The sequence below is a fragment of the Cydia splendana genome, chromosome 1 (genome assembly GCF_910591565.1).
Source record: "Cydia splendana chromosome 1, ilCydSple1.2, whole genome shotgun sequence".
Lineage (NCBI taxonomy): Eukaryota > Metazoa > Arthropoda > Insecta > Lepidoptera > Tortricidae > Cydia > Cydia splendana.
Window position 1 is genome coordinate 380788 of NC_085960.1, and position 12077 is coordinate 392864.

At 42.4% G+C, this 12077-nt stretch overlaps 1 protein-coding gene across 1 annotated transcript in view; it reads left to right on the top strand.

Moving 5' to 3' along the window:
* Window positions 1-58: 58 nt before the first annotated feature.
* LOC134798617 (dystrophin-like) overlaps window positions 59-12077 on the top strand; it is a 734075-nt gene continuing 722056 nt past the window's right edge. Inside the window, exons 1-2 of the mRNA XM_063770984.1 lie at window positions 59-183; window positions 361-499. Coding sequence (XP_063627054.1) covers window positions 59-183; window positions 361-499 — 264 coding nt within the window. The remainder of the gene's footprint in view (window positions 184-360; window positions 500-12077) is intronic.

Sequence of the window (12077 nt, forward strand, 5' to 3'; positions counted from 1 at the left end):
CTCAAGGCGGCCGCCGACCTGCAGGCGCTGCAGCACAAGTACGACCATACTATACTAGATGACAGCACGCGCCGTGCTCGGGGCGTGCGGCGGCGCGCTGGCGCGGGGCGTGCAGGACCAGCTCGAGCAGCTGCTGGCCAGGTGGCTCAAGGCGGCCGCCGACCTGCAGGCGCTGCAGCACAAGTACGACCACACGACCACTAGTCAATTTACTATCCAAAACAATTAATCCTACATATATCGCGATAGCGCTTGTATTCAAATTAAACTCAGATTATGAAGTCAGCCGCCCGGACTTACAGGTGACCGGTTTTTCCAGTTTCATATAGAAATAAAACGTAAATTTTGATTTCCTCCCAGGGTATCTTCGCTGGAGGCGTCCCGGGATTCCCCGCGGGACGCCGAGACGGCACTGGCGGGAGTACGAGCGCTCCTAGATACTACTAGCGCCAACCCCTCGGACCGAACTAGTCTGTCTGTGCGACTTAGCCTCGTTAAGGTATGAATACTTCTCTGTCACTAAGGGTCTCCCCACACTTAATGACACGGAAACGGCAATAGCCAATAGAATAAAGCTTTATGTCTCCGCAATAAGTGCGAAACAGACGCCGACGTGTCGGCAGGCGTCGGCCGAGCCGATCCGAGCCGAACGACGCCTTTTCAGTTCTAACTGCGTGGACATAAAGATTTTTTCTATCGGCTTTGCCGATTCCGCGTCAATAGAAATAAAATGAATCTCCCCTTAGCTTGTTTATGAACACTGTGAACTTACATATTCGTTTGCTCAAAAAAGCCCCTTAAAAAAGTAAAAAAAAATAACCCTTATTCCAATGTTATAAGGTCCACTGATGTTCAGTTTGTAGCAGTTAGTTCACCACTCTCACACTCTAGATTGAACCGCTGCAACTGATCTCACTGAAGCACAAACATGGAAGTGTCCGATACAGTCCGATCGCTCTACCATACCTATAGGCTATAGCTTTAAAGACTTGACGTAGAGACCTACTATCTTATGTTTTGCGTTTTTTTATACATTTTGCTGCATAAACTTTGTGTCAACGTCTTTTGAGCCGCGGTGTACCAATACTTAAGTCAGGTCCAGTTTTATTCAAATCTTATAGAAGTATCGGAAAGCGTTGCCCACCGGATATTTGCAGCACTACTAAGCGCATTTAGTTCAGCGGAATATCGCCAGCACTTTGCAGCGCTCGTTACCCTAATATACGCGGTTACGCTAGTAGATGGCGCGCGATTGGAATAATTAACATATTTCAATGAATACCTACTAATGAGTCTAATGACATAATTAACACTGTGTTTGTGTACCCTAACCTTTTTAACCTAACCTATTTTTTTTTATTAACACATTCATTGCCACTAAGTTCTACGGGTTACGCTCGTAGCGCGTAGCCACGGTTTCGCCGTATGTAGCGCGTAGTCGCTACGAACAGTGTACCCGACAGTCGGGTTCTTGGCCCTGAATGTTTTAACTACATATGAACTCTTTAGGTACTTTTCTTAGAACAAAAAAAGTCACAACATTCACAATACAGTTATTGTTAAAAGCATAAAAGCTATAGTATCGAGAAATTACATACTGTTAATTTACTCATAACTTCCAACAATATTTAGTAAGCTCTAATCAATATTATCCACACAGAACGGACAGATCTTTTATAAAAAGTGTTACAACCTCTGTATATTTTTATTTTGTTTTGAAAGCTGCTCCTTAGCAGTCTTTTTCATCATAAAATATCTGTTGACAAATTTATATCAAAGAAAAATATGAAATATATTCGAACGTAAATTTTATTAACGATACGCCTTTAATCTTAATTCATTAAGACACCCAACAATTTCCAAAATAGTTGAGTACCTGCCAACGGTAGTAGGCGACGCGACTTTTGCCCGCGACCGTCCGCTGCGATTTGTCAGACGCCGCGACGCTTGGCTTCCAGCCAACCATCCTTACAACCCAAATTCCAACCTTACATAAAAACCTTAAGGTTCAAACTAGAACAACAAGGAGCCTTCAAATGCAAACACGTTTTGTTAAGCGGTTCTCAACCTTAAATCAAAGTTGTAAAGTTAATTTTTGAGCAAAAGCGGTCAGTAATCGGGAAATGCACTTAGCCCGTATACCGTATTTGGTCTGCACAGGGGTTGTTTTGTCGACATGTTTGTCTGTTTGGGGATCGCTTCCTCGTTCGATCGGTGCATTTTACATTTAATGTGTTTGCGGTGATCGGGTAAAACAATTTGCTTTGTGTTGCTTTGGCTTTGCGAGTGGTTTCGTTGGAAATGTCTTTACATAAAGGGTCGAAGTTGGTAATTGCATATTCATTTTCTGTACTGCGCTACGCTGAAGCGATCCTAGATGCACTTTGGTATTGAGATAGTTTGAGGCCCAAGGAAGGACATTGGGGATTTTTATTAATCATCATCATTCCACGCAGATGAAATCGCGGGCAGACTTGGGTTTCTTGTATATTCTATGTTATTTTATTTTTGTTCCTCTGTCGTTTTGGACATTACCCATACCGATGCGTATTTTCTCTCGATAACAATGATGACTTACAGTGGTACAGTTTACAATTTCGTAGTTTCTCAAACTGCTGAAACATCAATTAGCGTTTGATAACCGTCCATATGCATCACGGGCCATGAGCCGCGCTGACGGGCGATTAGTCGGCGTCCACGGTGATTCATGGCGCCGCGCCGCGCTGGTGACATTTGCAAACGTCATTACCAAGTTAATGCCAACTAAAGTTCAGTACCTCCCTGAGAAGCCTTAAGACGGAACTGTAAAGAATACTGCACAAAAGCTTCCTTCTAAAACGCTCTGATATTTCACAAAAAAATGCCAAGGTACTAAAATTGATAGTAAGATTCCTAGTAATAAACTATTTGTGTTTTTTTTTTTCAGAATTTTCCTCAAAACTATATACCTAGCATAAATGCATAAATACACTGGACTACACGATTTTTGGTGCTCAAATTTTGAGGTTGTTATTTTGTTTGAACTAGATGGCGTTCTTTTTGACATTTAAACAATTTAACACATATCTGTGAAAGAATAAGGATCAAAATTAAATAGCGTTATAAAAGTTTTAAACATCTGTTAAAAGATGGCAGTAAATTAACTGTGACTACATAATTTACTTTGACAATAATTCTCTATACACTCTTTTCTCTTTAATAAAGCCGATAGTTATCCACGTAATTGGTTTGATAAGAAGACAACATGCGACGTCATACAACGTCACGCCGCGTCACGCTCTATTCCCGGCGCGCCAGGAATAGTCCGGCGAGTCGTAAACACACCAGTTACATCGGCGGCGACATTTGTAGCGGAGGGCCCTTAGGCCCGGTGCAATGACCTGCACTCACAAATGTTAAAACGTGTAATAAATACAAGCTATTTGTCACACTTTAATTCAAACTGGCGTCACTGAGGTGCCGTGCCGGTGAGGTGGTCGTCGAGAGTAGACAACCAAATTGAAAACAGGCCAGTTTACACCAGAGACATTTGTAGTGGAGGGGAGGGTCCTCACACAGAGACCTTTCAAGACCCGGTGCAATGACCTGGTGTTAAAACATTTGATAAATACAAACTTTTAGTCGTCCTCTAATTGAATATAAAGTATCGAATAAAGTACGAAAAACCCTGGTCATGGTAAATCTTATCTGTTCGGTGATTAACAAACTATAGGTGGAATGTACGTATAATGCTGAAACTCACAAACAACTTAACGTTATATTATGATTGTATTTTTATTATGTAGTTTACACAAATCATTAAAAAAAGTGCTGCTTGAAAATCCTCATTCATTTAAAAGATTTACTATATCATGCATGACCAGATTTTTTCGTGTCCATATTTTAATTATCCCTTCAAGTGGCGGTCAACCCGTGAATGGTCGATGCGAAAACCAGTAAACTGTCATCCACCAGTGAGTGGTTAATGAGGTGTTGACGTATTTAGAGGTGAAATTGAACGTATTTAAGTATAGTTACGCTCTTCTAGCGCCCAAAATTAGGTAGCGAGTTAGAGAAGGATAGCATACCATAAGGAACACAAAAACACTTGGTATAAAATTTGTTGGTGAGGACCATTGATTCGGGAGCGACCGCCTAGTCCGAGGTCAGTCTCGTTTTGTAAAAGAAATTGTATCTTAGGTCTTTTTTATTGATTTAATCTTAAAGATAAAAGTCTTCCTTTGATAATTAAATAGCAATTACCTCCAATAATCAATTGGTTTTATGGTGGTAGACATTTTTAACAAGGAAGCTGGAAAACTGTCATTCTTCCGGAGTTTGATTACGTCTGGCCAAATGTATAAACATTAGAATAATTTAATTGCTATATTCAAATAGCCTATATAACGCTGATTCTAACAATATGTGATTTAATATACTTTCAAACATAGAAAAGCTTAAATCGACGATTTTGTAAAATTTTCTTAATCTGCGCTGACCACCCACCGGGGCCCCGCCACTTGACTACTTTTCGCGTTTTCGGTGGCGCCACTTGAAGGGTTATTGATTATTTGAAGAGACAGGATGGAATCGTTTTTATTCTTGTAGTGTTATAACTACTGGAAAAGCGTATAATGGTACGCCGCCAGTGCCACCACTATAAGTAAATAATACACGTAGGTAATACACCACTTTATCAATAACCCTAATTATTTCGGTTATCAGTGTTAAGATGGGCCCTTATACTGATAGTATGTGATGCGTTTGTGGTGGCCATAAGGACCAACACAATGATACAATGTACACTATGCTTACATCTCTCATGTGCTTACATCTGTTTTTCATCAAGCACATTGGTAATATGTATATTCACTTGTTCGCCTCGCTATAATTCACTCGTATCGGCTATTGATTTGTGAATCGACCCCCACTTACGATATCTCACTCCGCGCTAATGGTTATATCAATCCTCGGGCGCCCATTAGAGCGAGACGCGATGACGGGGGGGCGTGTGAGAGGGAGAGATTGTATCGCGTACGCATACAACGATACAGATTCAAGTACATATGCCAACTTGCTTAAAAGTACACAGCTCCCAATGTTCCCATACAAATTGCAGTCGGGTTGCAGTCCGTCTATATCGGCCGTAAGAGCACGCAAACTCGTAGACTCGTAGGGCACTAAACAGCTATCATCGTTGGACGACGGGTCGTAAATATAAGTGCGACTGTACTTGTGATGGGAGGAGGCAGTCATAAACTAAATGCCAGAACTAGGAAGTACAGAGACTGAACGTGTTTCGAGCTCATCCAGACATAACACCAGCAAATCAATCATAGCAGAGGACTCGTAGTTTGCTTCGTAAATTGTACCTAAATATATGGCGAAAATAATGTCGTTTATAACATGTTATTAATGTTAAATATTAGTGATGTACCGACTATTGATTTGGCCGACTAGCCGACTAGCCGACTAATCGGCGCTCGAATGGCCGATTAGTCGGCCGACTTTTCGGCTAGTCGGCCAGATCATTAGTTTCGTATAAGTTCTGGTGAAAAACAATAGTTTTGCTCCTTTGGTTGCACTATTCATCATATTAGCTTGGCTAAAAGGTGTTCTACAGGTGATTCGGTCAAAATGTGTTTTTTTGAAAAACAAATTATAGCCAGCATTCGATGAATGTAGTATGATACCTTTGGGTCCGCTGCTTTACGCACATAGGGTTGCCAGATGGTCGGGATTTGGCGGGATTCTCCCGATTTTTAGCAAGTGTTCCCGATTCCCGACAAAGTGTTAAGTGTCCCGAAAAACAGCTTCTCGTTATAAAGCAATAATTTCAAGTTCCGAACTGTCGTCGAGCGAGCGAGCGACCCGCGTCGAGCACGAGCGCGCGCGTGGCGAGAGACCAGTACGGTTACCATCAGTTTGTCACTGACATAAACGCCGTCGGTCGAGAACGTAATTTACTTTCTATACATCTCGCTCGCACTCGCATATTAGTGCAAACGGGATGTATAGAAAGTAAATTACGTTCTCGAAGGCGTTTATGTCAGTGACAAACTGATGGTAGCCGTACTGAGCAGCTGACGTAGAGCCAATAATGTAAAATATCGTTGTTTTTAATACAATTACTTTAATTTGAATGTTTTTTTTTTCCTGACTTAAGCCCCAAAATCCCGAAAAATTTATATTTTTTCCCGAAAATAGCGCCTTTCGATCTGGCAACCCTATACGCACACCAGTGTCCCATGCCCTCCCCCTGACGCAACCCCCCCTTTTAGCATGAAATATGTCCCGCTTGACGGTTTTTTTATGTTTTGGGGAAAGTATACAATATAGGAAAAAAGTGTCAATGAAAGAAATATCGCTATTAAATTATTAACAAAAAAGGTTATATTCATTTTTTTGATATGACGCACCATATTGATGTTATGGCTAGATGAACTTCGACAAAATTTAACTGTTGAAAAACTTGTTGAAGATCAATATATTATATAACATAGTACGTGATAGTACTGAAACAAATTTTACACAAAGAATAATTTTGCAAGCTTATTTTCCGTATAAGATTTCTTTCAGTACTATCACGTACTATGTTATATTGAACTTCAACAAGTTAATACATGAATATGGTGAGTCTTACCAAAAAGTTGCATGTAACCTTTTTTGTTTAAAATTTATTAAGGATTATTTCTTACCTTGACACTTTATTCCCAACTCTAATACTTTACTCAAAAATTTAAAATAACCGTCACCCGGGACATATTTCATGCTAAAAGGGGGGGTTGCGTCAGAGGGAGGGCATGGGACACTAGTGTGCGTAAAGCACCATACCCATAGATAGGTATCATACTACATTCATTGAGTGCTGGCTATAATTTGTTTGTCTTTCCCATACATTAGAACACAACTTGACCGAATCAAGGTTCAAAGACCTGTCAAAAGAATCCTCGTTCAATTTCTGTCTTTCTTTTATTTTGCGATCCTGAGCAGACCGTCAGTACAGCTTGTAGGAGGTATTTCCAAGGCTCTATTTCCCTTACGTCGTCACCAGTTAAGAACCTATCCCCTGTGGTCATCAGCGTTTTTACGAGCAACGTGCCCTGTCTAAGTCTCTGAATTTTGCAACAACATTAATAGTTTCAAACGGTCAATTATATGAACAAAAGTTTTCGTATGCACCCTGAATAGGTATTTTAGTAAAATAGACATAAAACATATGGTAAATATTGACTGTTCATTTCTTTTTTTCTGTTTTTCTTTCACTAATAAAGTGCCGACTAATCGGCCATTTTTGCCGACTAATCGCCGACTACAAATGTGGCCGGATAGTCGGCTTTCCCGACTAGTCGGCGACTAGTCGGTACATCCCTATTAAATATACATTTCAACCCACAACAAGTAAACCTGAAGTATATAGAAATGCTTTTCATCAAAAGGAAATGACGGGTATAACTACAAGTATAAACAGCGGTAGACAACATGCCGTCTTACCGCTAGAGAAACGGTCTCTTTCCGACAACCTTTGGGTAGTGGACAGGACTCTCAAGCTGCAGGCAACTAATTTAATGTTGGACAACACCTGTCATGTGTTGTTCATTCGATAAATACGACTGCATTCTTCTTCTTTCCGTGCCTCTTCCCATTATTTGGGGTCGGCCCTCCTCGTTCTCAAGCGCCAGGTCGGGCGATCCTGGGTTGTCTCTTTGTTCAACTGGGTCTGTTTCAAATCCATTGATATGGTGGACCACCACGTAGCAGGCGGGCGACCTCTGCCTCTCTTATTATTCGGTAATGCCAGGGCTTTCCTCACGACATGGTCTTCGTCGCGTCTCATGATATGCCCGTACCATCTCAAGCGAGATTCTTGAATCTTGTCGGTGATGGGGGCGACCTTGTAGCTTCCTCTGATGTGTTCGTTACGTACTTTATCGAGTCTCGTCACACCGGCCGCCCACCTCAGCATCTTCATCTCATTGACATGGAGTTTTTGTTCATGCGCTTGTTTGATCGTCCAGCATTCTGCACCATACACCATAGCAGGTCTCACAGCTGTTTTGTAGACCTTGCCTTTAGTCTTTATCGGCACACGGCGGTCACAGAGCACCCCCGAGAGCGACCTCCATCTCAGCCAAGCTACATTTACCCTATGTGATACATCCATGTCCACATTTGCGTCCGCGGACAAAACCGAGCCTAGGTATTTGAACTTGCTTACTTCCGGTACGGGGTGTCCATCTATGGTGATTTTTGACGCTGTCTGCTCTGTGCGGCTATAATTGCATGGCAGGTACTCTGTTTTGCTTCTGCTAATCCTCAAACCATTAGATTCTAGGGCATGCCTCCACATCTCCAGGGTCCGTTGCAGCTGTTCCGCGCATTTATCAATAAGTACAACATCGTCTGCATACAGCAGGCACCATGGTAGGGGGGACTGGATGTCTTTGGTGAGGTAATCCATAACAATGTTGAACAATAGCGGGCTAAGAGCAGACCCTTGGTGTACGCCAACTTTGACCTCGAAGGAGTTGCTTGTACCAGCTAGGCTTCTCACTTGTGTGCTTACATTGTCATACGTATCCTGTGCCAGTGATATGTAGCACTCAGGTATTCTTTGCGATCTCAGAGCTTGCCATACTAGTTTACGCGGCACCCGGTCGAATGCTTTCTCTAGATCTATGAAGACTAGATGTAGATCTTCATGGTTGTTACGACCTTTCTCCATGAGTATTCTCACTGTTTGTATTGCATCCGTGGTTGATCTTGAGGCAGTAAATCCATACTGGTTTTCTGATATGGTCACATGTTTAAGAAAGCGGTTGTGAAGAATTCTTTCCCAAATTTTGAGCGTATGCGATGTGAGTTTGATGCCCCTATAGTTACCGCAGTCGCTGACGTCTCCCTTGTTTTTGTAGAAGGGGAGGAGATAACTGTGTCGCCAAGCTTCGGGGATTTTGTTGCTACTAAGGATAGTGTTAAAAAGTATCGTTAGCCACTGTGCTCCTACGGCTCCTAGTCTTTTCCATAGGTCAGCGGGTATACCATCGGGGCCCGTAGCTTTATGGTTCTTCATTTTATTTACTGCGCGCTCAACCTCGCTCACTTTAATGCCTTCCGGTGGCCCTTGCACTGGTGTGATGGGTGGTAAAGGTTGGCTAGGGAATTCCTCATTTAACAGTTCCTGGTAATATTGGCGCCATCTGGCATTGATCTTATCGTTCTCTGTTAAGAGTTTTCCGTATTTATCCCGTATGTATTTGTTCACTTTTATATCTAGTGTAGACCGGTGGCGCTGTTTAGCAATTTTAAAGATTTCGTTATCTGTTTGTGCTTGTTCTAGTCTGTTATAAAGGTTCTCCTTGGATTTCGCCATTGACTGTGCCACTTTGCTCTTGGTTATTTTCTTTAAACGCTTGTATTCTGTACGATCTTCTTCCAGCTGAGTTTTCTGCCATAGTTTAAATAGGTCTCTCTTCTCCTTCACAAGTTGTTTTATTTCATCCGTCCACCATGTGGGGTCTTTATTGTTGCTAAGCCCACCCTTTGACATTCCTAGGATGTTTGCTGCTTCCTCAGTACAGATTTTCTCGAAGTTGGACCACATATTATCTGCATCGCTGTTATATTCCTTGTGTATATCTCGGCCCAGATATGACGTTACGTGGCTTATAAGTGCTTCGCCTTTTTCACTGTATAATTGGCGCCATTTAATTCTTGGGGTCCTGTCTATTACTGTTTTTATGGGTTTGGGTAGCTTAAAGATTGAGACTAGCATTCGATGTTGTGCTGTTAGCGCCTCCCCTGGGATGACTTTGCAGTCCTTGCAGTGTTTTAGTAGTCTTCTATCTGTAAGTATGTAATCTATTTGGGTGCATTTCCCACCGCTTTTATATGTTATTAAGTGCTCAGGCTTCTTCTGGAAATATGTGTTCACTATCGCTAAGTTATGGCGTGTGCCGAACTCCAGAATTTCTTCTCCCGGTTTATTTAGCGTGCCGTAGCCATATCCTCCATGAGTGTTTTGATAGGACGAGTTTATAATGCCAACATGTCCGTTGAGATCACCGCCTATGTACTTTGTTTCTCCGGGGGGGATCATATTCATGAGGTCATCGAATTCTTCCCAGAATCTTGATTTTTCAGATTCATGGCATCCGATTTGTGGTGCATATGCCGAGATAATATTGAGGGGCTGTTGCTGATCCATGGCCAGTTTGACGGCGATAAGTCGATCGCTTTTACGTTCTATGTTTATTATTCGCTGCTTGTAATGATGGTCAAGTGCTATAGCTACTCCATTCTTGCCGTTATTTGTGCCATGGTATATAAGCTGATAGCCTTGCCCTATATCTTTGGATTTGGAACCCTTCCACTTCGTCTCTTGCAGGCAGCATGCATTAATATTTCTATTCTGCAGTACTTTGGATAGTTCCTGGCTCCTGCCGGTGAGGGTACCGAGGTTCCAGGTTGCAAGTCTTAGGGTTTTGCATGTAAGCGAATATGTTTTGCTTTTGTCAATGGGTTCGTCGCTTCTGGGGGACGCCCTAGCATTATCTTCATTTGTATTCGCATACTTCGCATTGGGTAGGTTCGCGTCGCTTTCGGGGTACGCCCTAGCAGTTGAACTTATTCTCTTTTTGGTTGTGCTTTTCATTGTAACGAGGAGGATTTGATTTTGGCTTTAAGTTTTACGGCCGGTTGCCACCTGACGCCAAGACTGTCGCCTGCTACGAGGCGTGAGCGCCGCCGTTGGCCCATAGGGGCTCTTCCGCCGCCATCTCTTCTGCATACTCCAGCCCAAGCACGCAGCACTGCACTAGACCTCGCCCCAGAATATGTCCAGGAAGCTCTGCGCAGGGGTTTTATAACGGAGTATCCGTCTCCGGCCTGTTGGTCCGCGGGAGGTATTTTATTTCCCTCCAGCCCTTCCGACGCCCTATTAGGCATCGGACGAGCACCCCCTATCCGCCACCTGGGGACGCGTTCCCTAGGGGTGAGGCTCCCCCGAGAAATATAAATACGACTAAATAAATACGACTAATAAATACGACTGCATTATCGTTTGATATATGTATAACACATTTCATTCAGAAATAATGAAGAATCAATAAAATTAAGACTGTTGCGCGTATAAGGAAGCAATTATTATCCTTGCCCTCCCGTATAAGGAAAGCTGTGATCTATCCAAAATCCTATCTCGGCGCGCGCGTCTATTTCTGTTCTACGAGTATTCCTGTCCCGTCTCCACACCACCGTTCCCTAGCGTCCCATCTCCGCGTCCTGTAGCATTCGATTTCCAACCTTTCGACACAGGATTAAGGTCGATAATGGATTGTTGATGTAGATGCAAATATTCCCGAATTTATCCGATTATGTATAGATCGAAACGTATCGCCGGCGCCGGCGGCATTTCCGCGGTCGCCGTGGACGCGTGCGTTTCCTCGCGACTTTCCCGCGATTTTCATATTTTCCCGACTTTTTCGTAGTCTCCAGACTGTCGATTTCGATCGTGTTGATAACGGTGGAATGAACGTGAAAGAAGCTCGCCCGTGGGTGCGTCTACGCTGATATTAATACTTTTACGAGTGCGCGCCGCGAGGGTTGAATATTTTATCAAGTCAAACACAGTGTTAATTAATTCCTGTTATAGGCTTTTGTGAAGCCTGGTGCTCTAGGCTTTGCAAAACAATACTTTACTTAAAATGAAGCTTACAGATGTGCAAAATTCTGTAGATATTCTGGCGAATCAACCACCGCCTTTGCCTTCAGCAACTTACACACAGAATTCGAAGGATACGAATTACAAGTAGCATATTATGAAATGTGCCTAGAACAATATTATTTTAAAAGCCGGTTTAACTTGTACTAACAATAATATGGATTTTGATTCGAAATAAAAATATTGAATTGAATTAACTCAGCAGGAGTTCTTATGTTAAGTTCTGTTTTTCAATGATTCTGGGAGTTATTAAATGTAGCTACGGTTTATTAAAAGCTAGAATATCGATCAGTCTTCTGAAAGTGTTGCAAAGCCGCTGAAGCGTTCCATTGTGAATGTTGTGGTGTGTTGACAGTGTTGTTGATGTTGACGATGTGTT